The sequence below is a fragment of the Stegostoma tigrinum genome, chromosome 33 (assembly GCF_030684315.1).
Source record: "Stegostoma tigrinum isolate sSteTig4 chromosome 33, sSteTig4.hap1, whole genome shotgun sequence".
Classification (NCBI taxonomy): domain Eukaryota; kingdom Metazoa; phylum Chordata; class Chondrichthyes; order Orectolobiformes; family Stegostomatidae; genus Stegostoma; species Stegostoma tigrinum.
In genome coordinates this window covers 19,046,574-19,074,372 of record NC_081386.1, presented here as the reverse complement: position 1 = coordinate 19,074,372, position 27,799 = coordinate 19,046,574, and the positions used below count along the sequence as shown (strand labels likewise).

At 47.5% G+C, this 27,799-nt stretch overlaps 1 protein-coding gene across 2 annotated transcripts in view; it reads right to left on the bottom strand.

The window, feature by feature from the left end:
• Positions 1 to 27,799, bottom strand: part of LOC125467095 (WD repeat-containing protein 72-like) — a 291,105-nt gene that overhangs the window by 241,145 nt on the left and 22,161 nt on the right. For both annotated transcript variants that reach the window (XM_048562515.1, XM_048562516.1), the window contains exons 4-7: positions 17,039 to 17,117; positions 11,631 to 11,805; positions 8,875 to 8,951; positions 8,651 to 8,770 (exon numbers count right to left, since the gene is read on the bottom strand). In XM_048562515.1, coding sequence (XP_048418472.1) covers positions 8,651 to 8,770; positions 8,875 to 8,951; positions 11,631 to 11,805; positions 17,039 to 17,117 — 451 coding nt within the window. The remainder of the gene's footprint in view (positions 1 to 8,650; positions 8,771 to 8,874; positions 8,952 to 11,630; positions 11,806 to 17,038; positions 17,118 to 27,799) is intronic.

Sequence of the window (27,799 nt, the reverse complement as noted above, 5' to 3'; positions counted from 1 at the left end):
GATAGTCACGCCATTCAGGCTCACGTCCTTCCTGATGGATGCGGCGAAGGGCTCCACACAGCAGACGAACGAGGCAGGAGAGAGCGGGCAGCCCTGCCTGACTCCAGATCTGACAGGAAAACTGTCCGATTCCCACCCGTTGATCAATACTGCGCTAACGATGTTGGTGTAGAGCAGCCGGATCCAATTGCGGATGCCCTCCCCGAACCCCAATTTGGAGAGGACGTCCCTCATGTCAGCATGAGAGACCCTGTCGAAGGCCTACTCCCGGTCCAGGCTGACGAGGCAGGTGTCCACCCGCCTGTCCTGTACATAGGCGATCATATCTCTGATGAGCGCGAGGCTCTCAGCAATCGTCCTGCCCGGCACAGCACAGGTTTGGTCAGGGTGAATCACCGACTCCAGGACAGACCTGACCCGGTTGGCTATGACCTTGGCCAGGATTTTGTAGTCCACGTTCAATAGTGAAATGGGACGCCAATTCTTAATTTCTTCTCTCTCCCTTCCTCTTGTAAACGAGGGTGATGATGCCCTTCCTCATGGACTTGCACATTTCGTCTGCCTGAAACACACTATCGGACACCTCCAGCAGGTCCTGGCCGACCAGGTCCCACAGAGCGGAATCCAGCTCGACAGGTAAGCCGTCGCTCCTGGGAGTCTTATTCCTCTGCAAGGACTTGAGGGCTCTGCTCACCTCGTCCAGGGATATCGGCCGGTCCAGCCACTCCCTCGTGCCGTCGTCTAAGACCTCCGTGATAGACGACAGGAACGACTCGGAGGCCGTGCTGTCTGTGGGCTTCGTGTCGTACAGTCCGGCATAGAAGGATCTGCTGATCCTCAAAATGTCGAGCCGAGACGACGTCACCGAGCCGTCGTCCTCCTTCAGCCGGCTAAGCCCAGAGCTCTCTTTGTGCACCTTCTGAAAGAAGAATCGCGAGCACGTCTCGTCCTGCTCCACGGAGCGGACCCTGGACCGGAAGATTATCCTGGAGGCCTCCGCGGCGAAGAGCGAGGCTTGCTGGCCCCTCACCTCGCGGAGGTCCTCCGTGACATCGACCCCCATCAACTGCAGAAGGAGCAGGTTCTGCACCCTTTTCTGGAGTCGCGACAGCTTTCCCCGCCTCTCTCTCGCCTTCCGAACACCCTTGAGGACAAAGAACCTCTCGATGTTCTCCTTCACCGTCTCCCACCAGTCGCCCGGAGACTCAAAGAGGGGTTTCACGGTTCTCCAACTGGCGTACTCCCTCTTAAGCTCCTCGACGTTCTCTGGGGTCAACAGAGTTGTGTTGAGCTTCCACGTCCCCTTGCCGGCCGGCTGGTCGTCCTGTAAGTGACAGTCGGCCAACAGGAGGCAGTGGTCAGAGAAGAACACCGGCTCGACGCCGGTGGACCTGACCGAGAACGCCCGTGACACAAACAGGAAGTCTATCCTTGAGCGAATAGACCCATCTGACCGCGACCAGGTGTACCTCCGCTGCGCTCCGTCTGCAGGGGTGCTGAAGACGTCGAGCAGCTTGGCGTCCTTCACCGTGCCCATCAGGAATCTGGATGTGACGTCCAGTTGACTCCCCCCACCCACTGTCCCCACGCCGGATCTTCCATCTGCATCGATGATGCAGTTGAAGTCTCCGCCTAGGGTGACCGGCCTGGACGTAGCCAGCAGGGGTGGAAGCCACTGCAGGACGGCCAACCGCTCACTCCGTACCGCTGGGGCGTACACGTTGATCAGCCTCAGGGGAGCATTGCTGTAGGTGATGTCAGCCACTAGGAGGCGACCCCCACCACCTCCTGAACTTCAGAGATGGTGAAGTTGCGCCCCCGCAGCAGAATAGCCAGGCCCGAGGAGCGACAGACGTTACCCCCCGACCAGATCGAAGACCCACAGGTCCAGGCGCCGGATCATTTCCCGTACCTGCCGAGGTGCGGTATCCCGCACTCCTGCAGAAACAGGAGGTCCGCCTTGACGGTGGTCAGGTAGGCCAACGTGGACACACATCTTGCGGTGGACTTGACACTGCGCACATTAATGCTCGCAACTCGTACCCCCATTGTGGGCAGTGACCGCAGTACCCTCCCCAAGACCAAGGTCCAGCCCCTCCATCTGTCCCTTCATGCCCATTGCCCGAGCTAACTGCTGGTTGCTCTCCAGGCTCAGGAAACTGTCTGTGCTGCCTTCCGGATCGCATCCCCCCGTCGGGGGTACGGAGGCAGGAGAGTCCGGCTCTGGATCAGGCTGGGGACACGCTGTTTCCTCCTTCCCGCCTGGAAGTTCCGGGGGAAGCAGCACGTGACTGAGTGTCGGAGTGAGCCTCAGGACACCTCCTGTCACCTGGAAGCGGGGTGCTGCTCTCCTTCTCCCTTGAGATCTTTCGCTTCTGCTTCGGGTGGGCCCTCTCCGAATCCCCCTCATCAGAGGAGCTCTTATAGCCCCCCTGTAGCTGCCGCTTCCCGCCTGATGGTTGCGGTTCCTGGGCTCGCCGACACGCCTTCCTCCTCGCTTTCCGGATCGTCGTCCACTCCCCTGGGTCGCCTGTCGCCACCTCCATCGACTCCGGGTTGTTGGGGGGGAGTGGAGCCTGCAGGGGCGCTTTGCTGGCCTCGGGCCCATCCTGCGGGGCTGGGCCCTCCTGCACGACCTGGCCCTCCTGCACATCAGTGGGGTCCGTGCAGGGCCCTGGTGCCTTCCTCTCCTCTGGCGGGGGCTGGCCCCGCATGGGCCCTGCCGGCGACCTGGGCGTAGGTGGTCCCCCGCTGCGGGCATGCCCTAAAGAGGTGGCCCGCTTCCCCGCAAAGGTTGCAGCTTTTCTCTTGTGGGCAATCCTTTGCAAGGTATCCCTCCTCCCTGCACTGGTGATGCCATTTCCTGTTATTTTTCTCAGAGGATAGTAGATTGGCTCCAAATCAATGTGTTGATTTGATTTGGAGCTAATCTGCCATCCTCTGAGAAAAAGAACAGGAAATGACATCACCAACCCAAGGAAACCTAAACAGATAAATAGAAAGTGGGACATAACACCAGCGCTTCACCGGAGGCTCACTGATGATGTTACCTAGAATGGTGACAAAACATCTGGGAACAAACGTTCAAGCTCAGTGAACCAGCTTACATCTGGAACAAAATAAAGACCCACTCTTCCATGGACCGAGAGGAGGAGAGTGCTGTGTTGGAGGTGGAAGGAAGACGTCGGGTTGGCTGTGCACCCCTGCAACTGGTGGATCTTAATGCTGGCTTCGGCCTAACGCTGGTTCAGGGGAGCAGCCAACTTGCAACGATGGCTGCGGCAAGTGCTCGTGCCCCAGGTCAGGGGGTCCGGAACACCATCCGTGTTTCCGTAATGAAGGTGCACCTGTGGACCACACCTTCTTCGTGAAGAGGGTCCTGTTGGACTGTTGTGGGTTCGCTACTGCGGACATTTACTGCCTGCAGGATTTCCCCGGAGGAGGTTTTTATGATGTAACCTTCAGGAGTGCCAAGCTTTGCGAGCGCTTCCTGGAGATTTTCAAGGAGAAAGGAGGTGAGGGCCCCCTCTCTGTATTGACCGCTGTCTCGCTGTTTGTGATGCCAGCGCAGAGGAGCCGTATGGTGACTGTCCACATGTACAACCCGCATGTGCCAGCAGTTGATGTCCTGACCTTCCTTGGAAGGTACGTGAAGGTGGAAGGGGACCTAACTGACATCATGGACCCCTTTGGCATCTGGACCAGTAAGAGGCAGGTCAAGGTGACGCTGAGGATGGGCGTGGACGGGAATGTCGTTCACCCACCGTCCAGCTTCGCGATCGGCGGGAGCAAGGGCTACCTGACCTACGCAGGGCAACCTAAAGTCTGCCATGTCTGTGGTAGGTCAGGTCACGTGGCGGCCGACTGCAAAGCCAGCATCTGCAGGAACTGCAGGGAGGAGGAACACCTTGCAAAGGATTGCACACAAGAGAAACGCTGCAACCTTTGCGGGGAAGCGGGCCACCTCTATAGGGCATGCCTGCAGCGGGGGACCACCTACGCCCAGTTTGCCGGCAGGGCCAATGCGGGTCAAGCCCCCCCCGGAGGAGAGGAAGGCACCAGGCCCCTGCATGGACCCCCCCTTATGTGGAGGAGGGCCAGGTCGTGCAGGAGGGACCAGCCCTGCAGGACGGGCCCGTGGCCAGCAAAGAGCCCCTGCAGGCTCCGCTCCCCCCTCAACAACCCAGAGTCGAGGGAGGAGGCGACAGGTGACCCAGGGGAGTGGACAACGGTCCGGAAGGCGAGGAGGTAGGTGCGCCAGCAGGCCCCGGCACCGCAACCATCAGGCGGGAAGAGGCAGCTACAGGGGGGCTATAAGAGCTCCTCTGACGAGGGGGATTCGGAGGAGGCCTGCCCCAAAGCAGAAGCTAAAGATCTCAAGGGAGAAGGAAAGCAGCACCCCGATTCCAGGTGACGGGAGGTGTCCTGAGGCTCCCTCCGACATCCAGCCATGCGCCGCTGGGGCCCTGGAGCTTCCCCTGGAACCTTCAGGTGGGAAGCAGGAAAGAGCGTGTCCCCAGCCTGACCCAGAGCCAGACTCTCCTGCCTCCGTACCCCCAACGGGGGGATGCCACCCGGAAGGCAGCACGGATGGTTTCCTGAGCCCGGAGAGCGTCCAGGAGTTAGCCCGGGCAATGGGCATGAAGGGACAGATGGAGGGGCTGGACCTTGGACTTGGGGAGGGTACTGCGGTCACTGCCCACAATGGGGGTACGAGTTGCGAGCATTAATGTGCGCAGTGTCAAGTCCACCGCAAGATGTGTATCCACGTTGGCCTACCTGACCACCGTCAAGGCGGACCTCCTGTTGGTGCAGGAGTGCGGGATACCGCACCTCAGCAGGTACGGGAAATGGTCCGGCGCCTGGAACTGTGGGCCTTTGATCTGGTCGGGGGGTAACAACTGTCGCTCCTCGGGCCTGGCTATTCTGCTGCGGGGGCGCGACTTCACCATCTCTGAAGTTCAGGAGGTGGTGGGGGTCGCCTCCTAGTGGCTGACGTCACCTACAGGAACGCTCCCCTGAGGCTGATCAACATGTACGCCCCAGCGGTACGGAGTGAGCGGTTGGCCGTCCTGCAGTGGCTTCCATCCCTGCTGGCTACGTCCAGGCCGGTCATCCTAGGCGGAGACTTCAACTGCATCATCGATGCAGATGGAAGATCCGGCGTGGGGACAGCGGGTGGGGGGAGTCAACTGGACGTCACGTCCAGATTCCTGATGGGCACGGTGAAGGACGCCAAGCTGCTCGACGTCTTCAGCACCCCTGCAGACGGAGCGCAGCGGAGGTACACCTGGTCGCGGTCAGACGGGTCTATTCGCTCAAGGATAGACTTCCTGTTTATGTCACGGACGTTCTCGGTCAGGTCCACCAGCGTTGAGCCAGTGTTCTTCTCTGACCACTGCCTCCTGTTGGCCGACTGTCACTTACAGGACGACCAGCAAGACGTGGAAGCTCAACACGACTCTGTTGACCCCAGAGAACGTTGTGGAGCTTAAGAGGGAGTACGCCGGTTGGAGAACCGTGAAACCCCTCTTTGAGTCTCCGGGCGACTGGTGGGAGACGGTGAAGGAGAACATCAAGAGGTTCTTTGTCCTCAAGGGTGTTCGGAAGGCGAGAGAGAGGCGGGGAAAGCTGTCGCGACTCCAGAAAAGGGTGCAGAACCTGCTCCTTCTGCAGTTGATGGGGGTCGATGTCACGGAGGACCTCCGCGAGGTGAGGGGCCAGCAAGCCTCGCTCTTCGCCGCGGAGGCCTCCAGGATAATCTTCCGGTCCAGGGTCCGCTCCGTGGAGCAGGACGAGACGTGCTCGCGTTTCTTCTTTCAGAAGGTGCACAAAGAGAGCTCTGTGCTTAGCCGGCTGAAGGAGGACGACGGCTCGGTGACATCGTCTCGGCTCGACATTTTGAGGATCAGCAGATCCTTCTATGCCGGACTGTACGACATGAAGCCCACGGACAGCACGGCCTCCGAGTCGTTCCTGTCGTCTATCATGGAGGTCTTAGACGACGGCACGAGGGAGTGGCTGGACCGGCCGATATCCCTGGACGAGGTGAGCAGAGCCCTCAAGTCCTTGGAGAGGAATAAGACTCCCGGGAGCGATGGCTTACCTGTCGAGCTGGATTCCGCTCTGTGGGACCTGGTCGGCCAGGGCCTGCTGGAGGTGTATGATAGTGCGCTTAGGGCAGGGGAAATGTGCAAGTCCATGAGGAAGGGCATCATCACCCTCATTTACAAGTGGAAGGGAGGGGGAAGAAATTAAGAATTGGCGTCCCATTTCACTTTTGAACGTAGACTACAGAATCCTGGCCAAGGTCATAGCCAACCGGGTCAGGTCTGCCTTGGAGTCGGTGATTCACCCTGACCAAACCTGTGCTGTGCCAAGCAGGAAGATCGCTGAGAGCCTCGCGCCCATCAGGGATACGATCGCCTAAGTGCAGGACAGGCGGGTGGACACCTGCCTCGTCAGCCTGGACCAGGAGAAGGCCTTCGACAGGGTCTCTCATGCTAACATGAAGGACGTCCTCTCCAAACTGGGGTTCGGGGAGGGCATCCGCAATTGGATCCGGCTGTTCTACACCAACATCGTTAGCGCAGTATTGATCAACGGGTGGGAATCGGACAGTTTTCCTGTCAGATCTGGAGTCAGGCAGGGCTGCCCACTCTCTCCTGCCTTGTTCCGTCTGCTGTGTGGAGCCCTTCGCCACATCCATCAGGAAGGGCGTGACTATCCCAGGCAGCGGAGGCCTTCAGGTCAAGACCTCGCTGTACATAGACGACGTCGCTGTCTTCTGCACCGATCGTCGGTCAGTGAGTAGGCTGTTGGACATCTGCGGCCAGTTTGAACTGGCCTCGGGTGCCAAAGTCAGTAGGGGTAAGAGCGAGGTCATGTTCTTCGGGAACTAGGACGACCGCTCCTTCATCCCCTTCACCGTCAGGACAGACTACCTGAAGGTGCTGGGTGTTTGGTTTGGTGGAGCTGGGGCGTGCACTAAGGCTCGGGAGGAGCGTATCACCAAACTGAAGCAGAAGCTGGGCAGGTGGACGTTCCGGTCCCTCTCCATCGCAGGTCAGAACCTGGTAATCAGGTGCGAGGGGCTTTCGGTACTGTTGTATGTGGCGCAGGCCTGGCCTATTTCCTGGATCTGCGCCGCTGCGGTCACCCGGGCCACCTTCGACTTCATTTGGGGGTCAAGGATGGACCGGGTCCGCAGGGACGCCATGTACAAAGACCTGGAAAATGGGGGAAAGGGTGTACCGAACGCCACCCTCGCCCTGATGGCTACCTTTGTGTGCGGCTGCATCAAGCTGTGCGTAGATCCTCAGTATGCAAACACCAAGTGTCACTACTTACTGAGGTTCTACCTGTCCCCGGTGTTGCGAAGGATGGGCCTGGCCTCGTTGCCGCGGAACGCTCCGAGTAGTTGGACCGTCCCGTACCACCTGTCCTTCGTGGAGAAATTTTTGAAAGGAAACACCTTTGACCACAAGGCCGTCAGGCAGTGGTCAGCACGTAGTATCCTTGAGACCCTTCGGGAAAAGGAGAGGGTGGATCCCGTCGTGTGGTTCCCCACGCAGATTGCCAAAGTCATTTGCCAGAATGCCTCATTGCCTGAACTTTCAAAGAAGCACAAGGACATTGCTTGGCTGGCGGTGAGAGGGGCTCTGCCAGTGAGATCCTTTATGCATGCCCGGAATCTCTGCGCCACTGCACCCTGCCCTCGTGGCGGCTGCGGGGGGGACGAGACTGTCGATCACCTCCTTCTGGAGTGTGCCTATGCGCAGGAGGTCTGGAAGGGGATGCAGTGGTATTTGTCGAGGCTCGTCCCGAGCAGCTCCGTGACGTGGGATTCCGTGCTCTACGGGCTGTTTCCCGGGACGCACACCGAGACCAACATCAGCTGCGCCTAGAGGACCATCAATGTGGTGAAAGACGCTCTTTGGTCTGCCCGCAACTTGCTGGTCTGCCAGCTGAAAGAACTGACCCTGACCGAGTGTTGCAGACTGGCGCACTCCAAGGTCCAGGACTCCGTGCTGAGGGACGCGCTAAAGCTTGGGGCAGCCGCCCCCAAGGCGCGGTGGGGAAAGACCACCGTATGAAACCCCTCATCCAGAATAGAAAAAAGGGCCCTATCTGGTAACTGGGCCCAGCTGGCGCCTTCCCCAACTGGTCAGGGGGACAACTGGGACTGTGCGGGGTGACGACTGCCGGGGTATTTTCTTTGCTTTTTTTTCTTCTAGTTGGTGTACGTACCCCCTGGGTAACCCGGAGCGGCTTGCCTGACTGGGTCGGTGTATAAATATGTTTTATTTTTTGTACATTCAATGAATAAAGTATATTTTTTCAAATAAAAACAAAGTGACAAAACGTCTGAAAACTAACCTTCCAGCCCAGCGAGCAAACTCACATCCAGAAACTCAACCTGAGCTGTAAATCTTCTCAAAGCTCGCTATTAAACAGTGCTCTTCTAGCACTCCAGTGTTCACTGAAATAATGTGCTCGGACTCTGGTGCAGGGCTTTAGCCTGCGCCTTTCTGACTGAAGGGCTAATGTGTAACTAGCTAGCCAAGCATTGCCAATCGATTGTACAGAACTTGTTTTGGCCTTTTTAGTTTAATGTTCCCGCACAATTTTAGTATGGCATAAAACGTACCTTCCAGCAATCAGAGCAAACTACTAATAGCAAACGTTCGGTATAAGTACAGAAACACACCGCTTGACAATTAAAACATTGGAGTGACTTGGATTCTGCTTCAAAAACATCCTCTCTTGCCTGCAAAATACAAAAGAAATACCAAAAAAGGCAATGTAGAATCTGTGTTGTAATAGAAAGCAGAGTTTGTACAATGTCAAGTGCATGTTTTGCAATGAGCTGACCTGGATACCATTAACTGATGAAGAAAGGTCCCACACTTTCAGGTCTCCTGTCACTGATATGCCCACTAAGGAATCCTCTGCAAAATAAAATCACAGAAGAGAAATATTTAATATATTATGTAGCCTATTAGCGTTTAAAACTATGTAGGTCTAAAAGACGTGGTTCTTTCATATTAAAGTACCAAATATGTCTGAGTAATGGTTGATCTCAAGTAAAAGTCGATCCCTAACCTTTTTGGACAAATTCTTTATACTTATCACCCAGTGGGCCTGGGGGTCACACATGCCTTGTTGCAATCCCACTCACTGCAGAAAAGAGCATTATTGAAGATATTTTGTGTCTGCACACATTAACACATGATGTCAAGGTGATCACTTCAATAGCACAGACTGCATTTGTTTAGCACATTCGGGAGTGTAGTTGGAAGGACCAGTCTCCAACCTGATGGCTCTGTGATAGTGAGATGTTGGGAGAGGGTGGATTTCAACCCCTTGAAACTATTACTCATGTAGAAGTTAATCCCCTCCAATTTAGCTAAAAATGTGGCAGAGAAACACTACTTTTACAAGAGTATATGTTGTGACAGAAAGCTGGTCTCAAATTTTCAAATGAAAGCACAATGAACATACATATATTTAACCTATCCTGTTAAAATGTATATTTGGAGAATTGTTTATAATTAAAATGTTTATTTTCTATTCAAATCACTCCAATGTCATATTGTTTTTAAATAATCAGTACTTTTTTATAATGCCATTAACACAAATTTTAGACTGGTATAAACCAGCGTCATCAATCCACTATATACATTGTAATGAAAGCTGTGTGATTTATGTTTATGTAAATTAATCTCATTTTTAAAAATAGTTTAACTAGTGGCATGAGTTTAGTCCAATTGTGTGAAGCAGTTTAATAACTAACTATATCAGTATTTTTGACACCATGATTTTAAATCAGTATGTGTTAGACAGCAGATGACTAAAGGCCTCATGGAGAGTTAATGTAAGTTTCTTTTATTATGAGTTTTAGAACAGTAGAAGAAATCAATAAACCATTAGTTCAACAGCAGGTGGATGGGTAAAAGTTTGTTCGACTTAGTTAAAAAGGTTTTGAAAGCAGTTTGAGGGAGAACTGACTGAAACTGTATGTAGGAATAGTTACTCTCAGTAAAAGGAGTTTGTTCAGAGCAGCTAAGGGGAAAATAAGTTACCTCAGCGTAAGGCTTTCAGTTTGTGAAACCTTCATACCAGAAGCTGTTCCGAAGATGGGTCACTGGATGCATTATGCTAACGCTGTTTTATTTTCAAGAATGCCATGAGACCTCCTGAGTTCTTCCTGCAATTTCTTGTGCTTGTTTAGAATTCTGGGTTGGTTATTCAAAGCTGAGGAAGCCTAACATCCCAGATGTAAGAAACAAAGAAAAAGGCATCACAGCTCACAGGACTGGAAATGACCTCGACTAATCTGTCTGTCCCCTAGACTCTTTTGACTTTCTTGTTAAGTCACTATACAGATTTGATAGCGAAGAAAAAATTTTCCGAATTTTGTTTAATTGCACAATGATTGTGTTGGGGAGTAGATGGGATTTTGTTTTGCTGGGTTTTGAAATCTTTTAAACTGTGTAATATGTTTACTTGGTTTGATTTACCTTATTTTTTAAAAATTCTGTGTGATAAACTTCTGTTTAATTGTTAAAACCAAATCTGTAGCCTGGCTTTTTCAGTGAAAGACAATCATGCTAAACTGAAAAGAACAACAACATATGATCCATCAAGACAGAGTTCTTTCTGGGATCTGACTGATCCAGTGGTAACTAACATTCCTGCTAAGTTGCATGATTACCTGCGGCTCTGCTAGTCACTGCAGCACTCAAACTTTGCAAGTCTGAACAGCAGAAGCAGAAATTACAGTGAATGTAGGTAGTAAGATACCAGGATCCTAAAAATATCCAGAGTACATTAGGAAGTATAGTAGAATGGTACTGCAATGAATGGGTGCTTAAAGCATGCTTCACCAAAGGAAGGGACCAGACTGGTAGGCAGTTTAAAACTGTAGAGTCTCCCATTTAAGACAGAGATGAGGAGAATTATTTTTCTCTGAGGGTTTTTGGTCTCTGGAATCCTCTTCAGAGGTCAAACTGCTCACTGAATGTTTTAAAGCTGAATTTGACAGATTCTTGCCCAACAAGAGAGTCAAAGAGTATAGGGGGTAGGGCGGGTCAGTGTAAGGGGGTAGACAGGTAAGTAGAGGCCACAAACAGATAAGGCATGAATTTGTCAAATGGCTTGAGGGGGTGAATGGCCTATCCCAGCTCCAGTTTGCTTGTACATAGGAAGCCATTCAGCTTATTGTGACTGCTGGATCTTTGTTAGAGCTATCCATTTAGTTCTCCTCCCTTCTCTTTCTGCACAGCATTGAACAGCTTTGCTCGAAGTTTGACTCCAAGTGCTCCTGAAGGGTGATGGCTGAATCTGCTTCCGCCAGGCTCTTCTGTACCCCTCAACCTATTGTTCTGCACTCCATACCTCCTGTTCTTGTACTACACAGATTTTAAACTAGAACAAGAACTAGACAGGCAATGAGGAGAATGTCTTTTACAAAGTGAGTGGGTGTGGTCTGGAAATGCAGTGGCTAAAATGGAAAATAGGTGGAGCAACAGGGCTGGATGAAGGGACAGAAATAGGAGAGGACAGATCACACAGGGTTCTCCTTAGTGACAATGTCGAAGCCCTCCTAATTTGGAATCCCTTGCTACCTTGAATCCTTTGAGAACGGACGATACACATTGAGCTGATCCAGTCGGGTGTGGCAGATGAAACAAGAGCATGGCAAAGCTCCAGGGTGCATGCATCAATAACCAGGACATCCTGATACTGTCCACAACAGAGCAACCAGCCATCTCCAGACATCCGAAATGAACGGTAATAGTACTGCATGAGGAGAATATCACAATTGTTTCATTAATAAGCCATTCCAAAGTTCCAAAGTCCAATTCAGAGTCATTGATTTTTAAAACAAAAATAATTTGCAGTTAATTAGTTGACCTGAAATTCTAAATTGATTATTGTTATTCCACTCACATCATATTTTAAAAGGAGCTGGCTGATGCTAGCCAAAAGAACTAAACTGATCAGAATCATCGTGTGTAACTTCAGTGTGCTCACGAATTGGATCAAGGTTTAGATCAAGAATCAAAATAACACAGGAAACTATTTGTCCTATTGTGCGTGTGTACTCTTCTGAAGAACAATCTGCCTAGTCTTATTTCGTGGACCTTCGGTAACACTCATGCAATTCTTGACCCTTCAAATAATTTATCAAGTTACTAATGCACATAAAAAGAGCAATTATTCCTGAATGAGCTTAAGCTTGGGGAATGCTGCTCCCCTCCAGTCTGCGAAACTGCTGCTTCTATCACTTAGTCAATCTTCACCCAGGATGCTGCAGCCTCTTTTATCCAATTTTGCTAACAAGTCCGCTATGCCTGCCATTTTTCATTGTGGCTGTTCTTCTCCTACAGTTACTGACAAAAGACAAGGTTGTCTTTCAACAATGACTCTCCTGCAACTTAGGACTGATTGGTTTTACACTAGGTTCCTAGTTTATTGACCAGTAATATCATTGCTTTTGCACAAACATTCTACAGTATTACCCCAATATAACAAGTGTTTAATGAACCCTGGGACTGAGTTTTAATCCCTGTGACACAAGCAGCAGAGACAGAAGGGGGTCCAAAATAAGTCAGTGTGCTAATTTCTCAGCACCATCCCTCTCCTAAGACATGTGACAAGAGAGTGGGTGCAGGGTGGTACATATGAGCCTAGAATTATCAGAAAGGATTAATACTTCATTGATACTTCCCACCGTAATGTTGTCATGAGGACGAGGTGAGTATTGAGTCAGATTTTGAGAGACAAACCAAAATCTACGTCCTCCCAACAGGTTCGGCAGCAAGGTAGAGCTTATGCTTATAACCTGTGAATAGCTGCAGTGACGCAACTTACCTTATATATGACTCTTCTCATCGGACCAAAAAGTAGTTACACTCACATACTTTCGGGGGGGGGGGAGCTGCTGATGGACTTGTGGTATTGTCACTAGGCTATAAATCCAAAGACCCAGGTAATGGTTTGAAGAGATAATGGGAACTGCAGATGCTGGAGATTCCAAGATAATAAAATGTGAGGCTGGATGAACACAGCAGGCCAAGCAGCATCTCAGGAGCACAAAAGCTGACGTTTCGGGCCTGGACCCTTCATCAGAGAGGGGGATGGGGGGAGGGAACTGGAATAAATAGGGAGAGAGGGGGAGGCGGACCGAAGATGAAGAGTAAAGAAGATAGGTGGAGAGGGTGTAGGTGGGGAGGTAGGGAGGGGATAGGTCAGTCCAGGGAAGACGGACAGGTCAAGGAGGTGGGATGAGGTTAGTAGGTAGCTGGGGGTGCGGCTTGGGGTGGGAGGAAGGGATGGGTGAGAGGAAGAACCGGTTAGGGAGGCAGAGACAGGTTGGACTGGTTTTGGGATGCAGTGGGTGGGGGGGAAGAGCTGGGCTGGTTGTGTGGTGCAGTGGGGGGAGGGGATGAACTGGGCTGGTTTAGGGATGCAGTGGGGGAAGGGGAGATTTTGAAACTGGTGAAGTCCACATTGATACCATATGGCTGCAGGGTTCCCAGGCGGAATATGAGTTGCTGTTCCTGCAACCTTCGGGTGGCATCATTGTGGCAGTGCAGGAGGCCCATGATGGACATGTCATCAAGAGAATGGGAGGGGGAGTGGAAATGGTTTGCGACTGGGAGGTGCAGTTGTTTGTTGCGAACTGAGCGGAGGTGTTCTGCAAAGCGGTCCCCAAGCCTCCGCTTGGTTTCCCCAATGTAGAGAAAGCCGCACCGGGTACAGTGGATGCAGTATATCACATTGGCAGATGTGCAGGTGAACCTCTGTAGTCCCTTGGGGATGATCTGGTTCCGTAGGCAGGTGCTGAGAAAGGTGATGTGGCTGTGGTACCTGGTTTGCTTCAGGACATGGTCGAGCAGTTTCAAGGCCGAAGAGATTACAAGAGAGTTGCAATGGGAGAGAGATTCCCTGAGGTTGGTCCGGAGGGAGGAGGGTAACTTCTTCAGGTTAGGCATCCCTGGAAGAGGCTTCGCAGTGAGGTTAAAATAGTATCAGAGATAATGGGAACTGCAGATGCTGGAGATTCCAAGATAATAAAATGTGAGGCTGGATGAACACAGCAGGCCAAGCAGCAGCCTGAAGAAGTTACCCTCCTCCCTCCGGACCAACCTCAGGGAATCTCTCTCCCATTGCAACTCTCTTGTAATCTCTTCGGCCTTGAAACTGCTCGACCATGTCCTGAAGCAAACCAGGTACCACAGCCACATCACCTTTCTCAGCACCTGCCTACGGAACCAGATCATCCCCAAGGGACTACAGAGGTTCACCTGCACATCTGCCAATGTGATATACTGCATCCACTGTACCCGGTGCGGCTTTCTCTACATTGGGGAAACCAAGCGGAGGCTTGGGGACCGCTTTGCAGAACACCTCCGCTCAGTTCGCAACAAACAACTGCACCTCCCAGTCGCAAACCATTTCCACTCCCCCTCCCATTCTCTTGATGACATGTCCATCATGGGCCTCCTGCACTGCCACAATGATGCCACCCGAAGGTTGCAGGAACAGCAACTCATATTCCGCCTGGGAACCCTGCAGCCATATGGTATCAATGTGGACTTCACCAGTTTCAAAATCTCCCCTTCCCCCACTGCATCCCTAAACCAGCCCAGTTCATCCCCTCCCCCCACTGCACCACACAACCAGCCCAGCTCTTCCCCCCCACCCACTGCATCCCAAAACCAGTCCAACCTGTCTCTGCCTCCCTAACCGGTTCTTCCTCTCACCCATCCCTTCCTCCCACCCCAAGCCGCACCCCCAGCTACCTACTAACCTCATCCCACCTCCTTGACCTGTCCGTCTTCCCTGGACTGACCTATCCCCTCCCTACCTCCCCACCTACACCCTCTCCACCTATCTTCTTTACTCTCCATCTTCGGTCCGCCTCCCCCTCTCTCCCTATTTATTCCAGTTCCCTCCCCCCATCCCCCTCTCTGATGAAGGGTCCAGGCCCGAAACGTCAGCTTTTGTGCTCCTGAGATGCTGCTTGGCCTGCTGTGTTCATCCAGCCTCACATTTTATTATAATGGTTTGAAGATGCAGGTTTTAATCCTGCTGTGGCACATGGTGGAATCAGAATTCAGTAAAAATCTGGAATTAAGAATCTAATTAATCATGAATCCAGCATTTTAAAGAATCCACCTGGAGTTCACTAATATTCTTGCAGGAAGGGAACTGCTGTCCTTACCTTGTCTGACAACGAATGATGCCCATACGTATTTAAAAAAAACTTTGAAGATTGTGGATAGGGGTGGGACATCAGAGCCTGTTTGCAGTAGGTGGTCCAGACAAGTTCATTGAACACAGGCAGGCTCAAGGCCTTCGGTCTGGATGCAAGAGCAGCTCCAGGCTGCCCGATATTCCCATTGTCTACGTTTTCACAGGTGGCTTGGCAGCAAAAACTTTATTTTGTAAAAATTAAAGAGGAGTGAGAGAGTGTGCTTCCATTTTGAAGTTCCCTCTCCCTCACTTAGCTTACATTGAATCCTAGTGCTGCTTTCCTGTGTTAGTTGGATTGCAAACCCACGCCCTGGCCATTAATTGACTGTCCTGGGGACAGTCCCAGTGAGCAGCTGTTTTTCCTATTTGATGGAGGGGTCCGCAACCGACTGCAGATTTTAAGGTGCCTTTATCTCTATGGATTTCAGACTGTCTAACCTTTGAAAGAAGTATGGTCCACCTTTTAACTGTTGGTTTGTGCTAGACATTTGCATCTCTGTTCTTATATTCTAATTGTTTATTACCCTACCAAGCTGATTGCATATTGCCAACCAAATAGGGTGTTTGTGCAGCCCCCTAATGTCTTCTACTTTCACCTCTGTCTCTCAGACTTGTTGTAAGTATGTGTTTACTCTCCTGTTAACCTTTAAGTGTTTGGTTCTTGCAGTGTGCTCTCAAACAAAACTTGTTTTAGATAAACTCAACTAGCCTGTCACAAGGACATTTTAACTTACCACACTTAGGCAGGGTCTGATGGGAAAATGGGCAATAGTGATGGTCAATATTCCAACGTGCATTGATACCCATCCCAGGGTCTCTAATGGCCTAAGTGAAAGGGACAGCACATTGTGAAGACTTTGGCTGCAATCAATGTGTTTCACAGTGTACAGTCTTTCGCCCTGTCTGCCATGTCACCCTATCTAAAATTCTTCACTTGGCAGTGACTCATCTGTTTTCAAGTGTTAACAACAGGGCTGGGAATTTGCAAATGAAAAACTTCTGGCATTCCAGTCCGAAGAGTCTTAAATTATGGTGCTGTGGTTGCATTTTGGGGACGTGATCTTCACCAGGATGCCAATAACTTCTGTGCCTATCAATGACACTTTCAAAACATTTAATGCTGAATGTTGGCTGCATCCAACATTATAAACTGATGGCACCAGGAAGTAATTTACACCCTGATCTTAGGGCCATATTGAGTTAGTTAACATTATTATGTTCTTCACAGGCATAATGTGGTAGCTTTGAACACATTTCCTCCACTCCCAGGTGTCTGTCCATGTGGAGTTTGCACATTCTCCCTGTGTTTGTGTGGATTTCCTCCGGGAGCTCCAGTTTCCTCCTACAGTCCAAAGATGTGCAGGCTGGGTGGAATGGCCATGTTAAATTGCCTGCAGTGCTCCGGGATGTGTAGATTAGGGGGCGGTGGGGTGCTCTGAGGGGCAGTGTGGACTTGTTGGGCCAAACGGCCTGTTACCATACTATAGGGATTGTATGATTGTATGTATGATTCTAAAGTACTGAATTCAATCTCAGACATTTAACAGTAACCCTGGCCTCTTCACGAGTTCAAAATCATGGTTTTGTTTTCATAGCACATTAAAGTAAATGCTTTCGAAAGAAGGATTAAAACAACCAGCATCAGTAACTTCCAAAAACTCTTTCAACATCATAATTTCCATTTCCATTCTTTCCAATTTCGATACATGATAGAGGGCACAACCAAATGTATCAAATACAGAAAGCATCACATTGAATGTTGAGTACTCACATTGATTGCAGTGTGGGTGAAGGGCAGTTTTGTATGTTCTATACATTGGCCACTGGTAACATTCCAGAGACACATCTCCCTGCAAAATGCACAACAAATGTTATTCTTCAGCATTTCCAGCCAATTGACTGAAATCACTGTATAACATCAAGATTTTCATTAGTGCCTCATTAATTATGCCCAAAACTATCTTAAGTTGATTTTTTTTGTTGCTGTTGTAGATTGCTGAGCAAGACACTGTTTTGACCATTACTTAAAATGGATGACATATCTGTGCCCTCCCTGTCAGAGTAATTATAGCCCCACAGCTCAGTTGGAAGCCTCAGTATGAAACTAATTACTAATCTCCATCCAGACTGCAGCAAATTGCAGGTAAACTGTCCATCATGCTTATGAGTGACACTCAATTAACAAATGGTGCCCTTCATTCAACTTAAACTTGGACTTCTTGCAATAGCCTTGCATCCTAAAGACTTACACAGATTTATTATCTTTCCAGCAGTCCGATTGCCAGGTTTACATTTTTCATGACTTCATTGAAAACACAGTGCCACCCTATGGCAACTTACTGTGAGGCAGTTATTTCCAGAAACGAAGAGAAATCACCGTTTTGTTACAAAAGTAGACACCTTATCTGCATTTTGTAACATTCCCCAATCCTTCAGCTCACTCCTCGATATTTAAATAACATAGTGAAGCTAGTAATGTTTGAGTGGGCCCTGCTTTACATCATTGTCTGCATCATTTGCTCAATCAAACAAGAGTCTGGTCACAAATTCAATATTTGTAATTTTTTGCATGTTACAGGCAAATAGATGGTGTCAGCAAGCACAAGGAAAGTCAACCACTACCCCACCCTTTCAGGTAAGAAATACCCATTCCTGCTGGCACCATCTGATTAAGAAAACCAGGGAGCAGGGCATGGGGGGTGGGAGAAGGTGAGGAATTGTCGGTTGTTCAGTTCTGTGGAAAATGTTAAAGTGGGGGGGGTGGGGGAAGAGGGTTCAGCAAAGGTTATTAACAGAATAGAGAGTATGAAAAGGGTCACGAATTTGACTTCCAGGCAGAGCAGCTAAGGGGGCAACTATGAGAACGGGTGCAGTCAAAGCAGTATTGAAAGTATTGTACTTAAATGCACTCTGAATATGAAACATGGTAAATGAGGCTGTAATGTAGATTGAAGTTGGTGGGTTTGATGTGGGCACCGTGTAGATTGAAGTTGGTGGGTTTGATGTGGGCACCACAGAGACGTGGCTGCAAGAGGATCAGGGCTGGGAACTAAATATCCGAAGATACACATACTTTCGAAAAGACAGGCAAATGGGCAGAAGGGGCGGCGTTGCCCTGATAGTAAGAAATGACATTAAATTGATAGGAAGAAGTGAATTAAAGATGGTGAACTGTATCTGTATGGGTGGAGTTGTGGAACCACAAAGGAAAAGAAAGACCCTGATGGAAGTACAGGCCTTCCTTGCAGTTTTCAGGATGTGGGGAAGAAAATAAATCAGGAAAACATATGTGAGAAAGGTACTGTTACAATAGTCATGGGGGACTTCAATACGCAGTGGTAGGGGAAAATCAGGTTGGCAGTGGGTCTCAAGGAAAGGAATTTGCAGAATGTCCACGAGTTGGTTTTATTGGAGCATTTGCAGTAGATCCCACCAAGGAACAGGCAGTTCTGGATTTGGTGTTGCGGAAAGAGGCAGACTTGATCAAGGAGCTTAAGGTGAAGGAACATCTAGCAGTTAGTGACCATAATAATGATTGAATTCAACTTGCAGTTTGAGAGGGAGAAGCTGGAATCAGACGTAACAGTAGTACAATTGAGTAACGGTAGGTATAAAGACACGGAGGAGGAGCTGGCCAGAGTTTATTCAAAAGGGGAGAAAGGGAAGAAAGTGGAGCAGGAACAACAGGAGTTTCTGGCCGTATTTCAGGGGCACAGCAGGAATTCATACCAAGGAAGAAGCAGCATTCTGAGGGGAGGAAGGGGCAACCATATCTGACAAGTGAAGACAGGAACAGCATAAAAGCATACAACATGAAGATTAGAGGGAAGCCAGAAGATTTGGAAGCCTTTAAAAACCAGAAGGTAACTAGAAAAAGCAAAAAGGGGGGCAAGAATGAAATATGAGAGTAAGCTAGCTAGTAATGTAAAAGAAGATTGCATGAGTTTTTTCAAATAGTAAAATGCAAGAGAGAGGCAAGAGTGGACATTAGACTGCTAGAAAATAAGGTTGGAGAAGTAGTAATGAGAAACAAAGAAATAGTGGAGGAATTGGAAAATTACTTTGCATCAGTTTTCACAGTGGAAGACACCAACAGTATACCAGAACTTCAGAGTCAGGGGTCAGAGGGCTAGGGGAGAAGGCAGGAGAATAGGGTTGAGAAATGTATCAGTCACGATTGAATGGTGAAGCAGACTCAAAGAGCCAAATGGCCAAATTCTCTTCCCATATCTTATGTTTTTATGGTATTTGAGAGATTGCATCTAAATGATTGCTTCTGTTAAACAGATTATTCCAGCTCCCTTCAAGTTATGAAATGTATATATTAAATATTGAGGTCACCAAAGACCAGTACATAGGAGGATTATAGCCACACAGAATTATATTGGAAGGATATCAGAGGTACACACCACAGAATCAAAACTGCAATAAAGCAGGAGGAACAGGAAAACAGAAATTAGTTGCTATGGGGCAGCACAGCAGCTCAGCAGCGAACACTGTTGCGTCACAACACCAGGGACCCGGGTTCAATTCCAGCCTCGGGCGACTGTCTGTGTGGAGTTTGCACATTCTCCCCATGTCTGTGTGGGTTTCCTCCGGGTGCTCCAGTTTCATCCCACAGTCCACAAATGTGCAGGTGAGATGGATTGGCCATGCTAAATTGCCCATAATGTCCAGGGATGTGTAGATTAGGTGGGTTATAGGGGGATGGGGATGTGTCTGGGTGGGATGTTCTGAGGATCAGTGTGGACTTGTTGGGCCAAAGGGCCTATTTTCACACTGTAGGGACTCTATGATTGTCCATTGAACTGATTTTCGGGTTCAAACAACTATTGTCCTACTTTGGTATACCTGAATTTTACATGGAGTATTGAAATGTAATTTCAGGCCAATATTCAGTGTGTGCAATGCAGGTAAATTAAAACTAATTGGCTAGTTCTTTCTTGTCCTTCATAATTGCAGTTTTCATAACTTTCAACATAAGTTTGAACCCTAAGGTTATAGACTGTTAGAAAATTAACCATTTCAAACTGTAAAAATTATGTTGCTTACAGTGAGCACTGGTCATGAAGGCACCTAACAAATTTAAGGTGTTGTGTGTCTGTGCTTCAGGAACGTTTGATGCAGGTTATAACTGAAAGACAAGCAACCAATGAAAATAATCCAATAAAGGTCCTTGTTCAATTCTTCGGGTCCAGTGACCCGAACAGAGGAAGGGTCACCAGACCTGAAATGTTAACTTTGATTTTTTCTTCACAGATGCTCCTAAACCTGCTGAGCTTTTCCAGCAAATCCTGTTTTTGTTCCTGATTTACAGCATCCACAGTTCTTTTGGTTTTCATTCAATTCTTCCCTGGAAGAGGCTCAGTTGGAAAAGAATATAGGGTTGATCACTCATCCTTGATTTCAACGGTCTATGAAATAACCACTATCAACAAGGCAAATTGAGTACTGGGGCATGCTTGTAGAGCACTGGAGTGTTAAAAGAGCAAGTTTTTCCGATGTGTTACTGATCAATTTGAGATCATTTCTGTGTTAAGCCTGCACTTTGGCTACCAACTACACTTAATGTTTGGGACTGTGACGTTAATTAGTCTGTCCTAAACAAAGATTCTGACTCATTTTATTTTTCTATTAGATTCTGCAATGACTTTTCAGTTTCTTTTTGACTTCCTCTTTGGGTTGGAAGAGTATTTTGGACCACAGGACGTTCCTCATGTTTTCCCTTTGACTGACTTTCTCCTTAAAGCAAAAAAGCTTTATCATCATCTTCATCATCATCAGTTCCCTGCTGATGATGATGACTATCTTCCACTCTCAGGGTGAGTCTGTAAGTCGCTGTACAGACCCAGTGCGGCTTCTGCAGATTCTGCCACACTTGGGGCGGAAGGTGGACACAGGGAAGGGTGGATGGGTTGTTAGTGTGACTGTTTTTGCGTGGCTTCCACTCTTTCCCGACGGCAAGTCTCCAGGTGCACAACACTTTCCTAGATGCTCCTCCTCCACGTCGGGCGGTCTTGGGGCAGTGATTCCCAGGTGTCTGTGGGAATGCTGCACATCATCAGTGAGGCTTCAATGGGTATCCCTGAAGTGGTGCCTCTGTCCACCTGGGGCTAGCCTGTTGTTTTGGAACTGGGAGTAGATGGGCTGCTTGGAGCATCACATGTTAACCATACGGATGACACTTCCAGCTCATGTTAGCGGATCAAGGGTTGTCTGTGCCTTAGTGCTGGGGGTGTTGACCTGTTGAGTGGTGCTGGTATTGATACATCTGTCTTCCCAATGGATTCGCAGGATCTAATGGTGCTGACGGATCATCTCTCCAATCTTCTCTAGATAGGCAAAAACACTTAGTTCCCTCACAGCCATTCCAATCACATAATTGTCCTCAACATCTCATTAGTGTTGCCCTCTGACATTCTGACCATCACTGAACTCTCCAAGTTCCATTCCTAGTGCATCATGACTTATCTTCACTTTATGGCTGGTTGGCTCGCCGAGCTGGTTTGTTGTTCCGCAGACTTTTCATTACCCTGCTGGGTCACATCATCAGTGCAGCCTCCAACAAGCGCTGTTGTGTTTTCCCGCCTGCTATTGAAGCTCTGGCGTTTGTTGAGCTGGGTTACCTCACTTCCGGTTTTCCTTCACAGTGGAGTATACACAGGGTCTATTTCTACGTATTTGTTGATGGCCTTCTTAGTGGAGAAGCAGGACTTGAGGAATTCCCGTGCTTGTCTCTGTTTGGCCTGTCCCAGGACCCTGGTGTTGTCCCAATCGAGTTGGTGGTTTTCCTTATCCATGTGAATGGAGATGAGTGAATACTGGTCGTGACTTTTTGTTGCTTGTTGCTGTTTGTGTACTTACAGCTAATTTCCTTCTTGTCTGTCCAATGTAATGTCTGTCGCTGTCTTTGCAAGGAATTTTGTATATAATGCTGGTCCAATCCAAAATGGGTAACGGGCCTTTGGTTTGGGTGAGCAATCGGCAAAGAATTGGTGTGGGTTTGTGTGCTACACTGATGCCCAGGGGTCATAGGAGTTTTGTGGTCAGTTCAGATATGTTTTTGATGTATGGTAGCATGATGAGTGTGTACGAGCATGCAGTATCTTCCTGTTGTTGTTTGTGTCATAGACATCATCGTTTGGGTATCAGTTGTCTTTGAATACTCAGAGGAGGTGCTCCCTTTTTCTTTAAGGCGTAGTTCCGGGATGCTGCAGTGTATTGTTGTTCACTTAAACAGTGTTTTCATGCAACTTCGTTTGTGGGTGTTAGAGTGGTTGCTTTTGAAATTCAGTACTTGGTCACTGTGTGTGGCTTTCCTGTGTACCATTGGTCTGGAGTTCCACCATAACATCCAGGAATGGGAGCTGTTCATTCTTTTCCTCTTCCCTGGTGAATTTGATCCTGGTGAAAGAGTGTTGTTTATTGGTTGGTGTGTCTCCTCTAGTTTGGCCCGTTTAATAATTACGAAGGTGTCGTCCATGTATCATATCCATAGGTTCGGTTGGATTTGTGGGAGGGCCATGCTTTCGAGGCACTGCATCATCACTTCTGCTAAAAGTCTGGAGATAGGTGATCCCGTGGATGTGATCCCATGGGTGTCCTGTTGATCTGTTCATAAATTGGCTGTTAAAGGTGAAGTGGGTTGTGAGGCATAGGTCCAGTATTTTCAGTATGTTGTCTGAGGAGATGGTGTCACTCGGGTCTTGTTCTTGTTTGAGTGGTGTTGCTAGTGTCTCTCTTGCTAGTGGTATGTCTATCGATGTGAATAGAGCAGTAATGTTAAATGACACCATGGTCTTGTCGCCATCTATTCTTATGTCCATCTTCACTTTGTCTTGCTTTTCTCTTAACATCTGGCTTACTGAAATAAACCTTGACATGGGAGCATTTTGATACATTGATTCATACTCTTGTAGGCTGTGGGGTTATTCCGTAAGAGAACTGAAAATGATGTAGTACGCGGCAAAGAGAAGATTAATATTACAGCTTAGCTTGTCACTCAGCAAATACCATTGACACTTTTGTCTGCAGCGCCATTTGATTCTGAGCTAAAAGGTAAATGTTTTGTACACTAATCTTACTCAGAAATGTCTCAAATCATTTTATCCTAAACCATGAACAAATTTCTGACAGCAACTCCTCAGGAATTCAAACTGCAAACTAATTTATCAAAACCACAGTAGGGTTTGGCACTTGTTGGGTTGGGCATGGAATGAAGATTTATCCATTTGCTACATCCTTCCACTTCAAATAAAAATCAGTCATTTACTTCTTTCCATGTTTGTCATATGTTTGACCATAGAATGCATCGAAACGTGGTTGGAACACACTTCTCATTCTGAGACAACCTTGACAACTTTTCAACAAGTCTTCAATGTCTTTAATTAATTTTTGGATACCGAAAATTAGATTCTTGCTACTGCTTTCATATGGACTATTCCTGGGAGCTCCTGATGAAGTTTCTTGAATAATCTCTAAACCTTGACAAAATAATGACTTTAAAACTCCACATGGGGTGGCATTGACCTTCTCTCTGTTCTAACGTGTGAAATTGCAATTTCTCATCATCACATTCTCTAGGCTAGACATTCATGACACTGCTGCTACTTTACCTAGTACCACATCCTTACAAGTTTCTTCTGAAATCTCTGGCAGATTCTGCCGTATCAATTGTGTCTGTCAAGTAATTCACAGGTAACCTGCGGCGAAAAATAAATCAATCATCACAGGAAATCTTGACTGAACGTCCAGATTTGCAAGATCTGCTGATTTATGGGATTTAATATATTGTAGCTAATTTTATCATTTGTCCTCCTTGTTCAAAGTACTTTGCATCTCAAAACCTCTCCCATAAAGATGTGCTTTTTTTCAATTTCTGTTCTAAATAACTCTGCACAGATTAAGTATAGTTTTTTAAAGTCAATTCCTTCTCATCGTGGAGTCTTACTGTTACTATTACAATGGCAGGTATTAGGATGTACCGTTGTACTGCACTCTGAAGTCAACTCACAATGGATATTATGACTGATATAACTAGCCACCTTCAGTTTTGTGTGAGGGCATGTAACTTAACAATTTATTGTAACCTCTTTCTGAAATAACAGACCACATGTTTATCAACAAGAAAAATAAGTAGTGAATCTGCAATGTTACTTTCTATTACGGTGTTGGAATTTTATCTTCAGCCCTATTACTTTTATCCTTCCAGATTCTATTTTTCTTGCTGTATTACTGACTCACTGTTATCTTCCTGCTCAATAGCATCAATGTTAGTTGTAATATTATCACACACCCATTTAGTGTTCCTCACACACATGAAAAATCTTTTGGATCCACCATAACCTCACCCTGGTTCAAGGCCTGGAGCATGTGTTTCCTCCATTCCTGTGTCTTGACTGAATATCACTGAATTTCCTACAGGCAGAGATGTTGACAAGAAATGGGGGCATTTAAGTGGGTGGTAGCTACAATGGGAGCTGTAATATTCAAGTTTCCGACACAGATTGTGAAGTTAGGGCCATAGACTTGATCTCACTGAAGTTCATGGGGTCTTCCCTGAAAAAGGAGCTCCTTCACTTTCTATGACTCTCTTTCTGCCATGTCTAGTCCTACAGCCTCTTCACCCACCTCTTCCATCATCTCATTGCCTTTGCTCTATTGCTTGATCTGGGTCAGTCATGATCTAATTGAAAGGCAGTACTGACTCGATGGGCTGACTGGCCTACCTCTGCTACTTCAGTTCCTATTTCTTACGGACTTATCAATTTTACTTTGTCTTTCAGCTTCCTATTAACGTGTCTTGACTGTCAATTTCTAAGCTCACACCATGTCTACGGCAACAAGACAGTTTTTTTTTTAAGTTTAAGAACACAGTGTCTGACTTGGCAATTACTCTCTTATGAAATGGAACATTCAGTACAATCTCACTTATGGTCATGCCATAATATGAATCCAATTTCATTCATTTCAGGACAGTTCACAGTACTGGGGTCTTTTGGAAAACACTGGTTGGACACCACCTCAAATGCATCTGGCCCCATCATGGTGAGGAAAACATCAACTTGATCTTCATCTCTTACTTTATTTGCTTTCAGTCAAATGTGAAACTTTCCTCTATAATTGCACCTGCTGCGACTGCATACTCCTATTGCCCCCAAATATGCCTTCAGTATCTCTTTCCCACTTAAGTACTGTCTGACTCACTGTAGATGAACACAATGTTCACAAGGAACAATCTTTCAAACTGATCAATCTTACTCAAAATCAAGTTTAGAGGCATTCCAAGGTGACACAATCTCTTTCAGTCCTTGGTTCCTGAAAGGAAGTAATTTTATCCCAGTATCATTCTATACTGTGTAGCACTGAGAGAGACCTGTTCATCTACAGGCAGCCCTTACTGAACTAACCTTATTTACACCTCCCAAACAGAGAGAGCAAAAGGGAGTGTAACATAATGAAAGATTTGTAACTCGCAATGTACTGCAAGTGAAGCTCAAACAAAAAGAAGTTCAGTAACTGGTTTTGGAATGTGCGTTTCTAAGGGAAATCATAGGAAAGTGGTAACAGACAAGATGTCTGAGTTCAAAAACAAAGTTGCTGGAAAAGCTCAGCAGGTCTGGCAGCATCTGTGAAGGAAAAACACAGTTAATGTTTCAGGTTTGGTGCCTGAAACATTAACTTTTTTTTTCCTTCACGGATGCTGCCAGACCTGCTGAGCTTTTCCAGCAACTTCTGTTTTTGCTCCTGATTTGCATTTCTTTCAGTTTTTATTAAGATTGTATGGGCTTCTTGACAGTGTGCTGGAGGTGGAAAGGAAGAGGGGTGCAGTGTTCTAAAAGGAAGCCAGGAGGTTCTCTGGGAAAGTGCAGAAGGCAGTGGGAGCAGGTGACCATGAAGTTCAATTCTTAAAGTCTAGCTGTGAGGAATTAGCTGCAGTGCCAGGAACATTTCAACAGGGTGGTAACAACCAGTGAATGCATCTTGACATGACGTCTGCTCCCTCTGTCTCCACCAACATCTCATGCTGCTCAACACAGCACACCAACATCACTCATCCATCAGCAAACAGGACTCATTCCAAGTTCATGGGCATATTCTGTTGCAGAGGAGTTTGCAGTGCAAATGTTACGTTGCTGGGAATCCAAGCTGAGATGCTTGCTGCACAGTCAAGGAGTGTTTGACTTCAACTTGACATAGGGTTTGCACGGAGATGAAGTCTGTGGTGTCTACTGTGGAAAATATCCGATGTCACAAAATCTAGGAGAATGGAAAATTGTGACAAAACTATGTGCAACTGCAATAGAAAACAGATAAGCTGGTAGTTTGGACCAATAGGCAGCAGATAGAGAATCAACATAAAGGAACATGTGCCAAAACATTTTGGAATAGTAAAAAAGAAGTGTGTCTGAAAATACAAGGACCAGGATTTTACATCCACTATGACACTTCTGAGGATCCAATAAATTAGACTGAAATGGTCCTCAGTTCACCAGTGGCAAAATTTACACCATAATTTGTTGGAGAACCAAATAGAATATCTGACTGCCATACACACACACATCCATGTACACATCAAATCTAAACAGAAACAGCAGTTTCTATGCAGGAATTGTTGTCATTCATAGGTGGTAAATGTTTTACATGGTGCTGGGAATTATAAATAATAAACTATTTTAATTGTTGGGTCTATTCTGTAGGCACTTTTTGCTGCTGCAACATCACATTCTAATGCCATAAAATCCATTTGCTTCATGAGGCTTAAACTTTAAGCAGAAACTTCTTGAGTGATCAATACAGGGAGCAGTGGCAATGAAACATGGCCAATTGCTCGTAGCTGTTGACATTCCTACTTGTGAGATCAATGCTCACTCATCTTCAATTCCCCATATATTTAATCAAAGTTGAGGAAGACACAAGCTTTCACAGCAAGTTATGGTGAGACATACATAATGCTGCAAGTCAATACGTAATAATTTCCTGAGGTGCACTTACTCAGCAAATACATTTTCATTTACTCTGCCTCTGGAGGAATAAATTATACAACACTATCCAATCATATGATCAACATCGTCAGGTCCTATTTTACCATATTGTCTTTCACATCGGTGCAGAGACTCAGCACTGACACATAACACAGAATCAAAACCATCAGCTATTTGATATAAATAAATGCTAACAAGTACAAGTTGCAACTGAAGCTTGGAAGCCAGTTCATAAAAACTTTCAGATGAATTGCTGTCTTCTTCCCCTCTGCTAGGCATTTACACCTCAAATGCTTTTGTGACATGGAATAGTGTAACAAGCCCTAAAACTCACAGTATAAACTGATAGAATCTGAATGTCACTCCAAATTGTAAATACCCACAATGTGTTGTGTTCTCGAGCAGATGCCAGGGGTTTCAATAACAGGGTGGGAAAGAGGGTCAGAGAGATAGACAACTGTATCTATGCCATTAGGAAAGGTTTGGGTTGAAGTTTGGAAATGGCTTATGGACTCTCTTGGTCACTGTGACACAAAGCTCAAATTCTA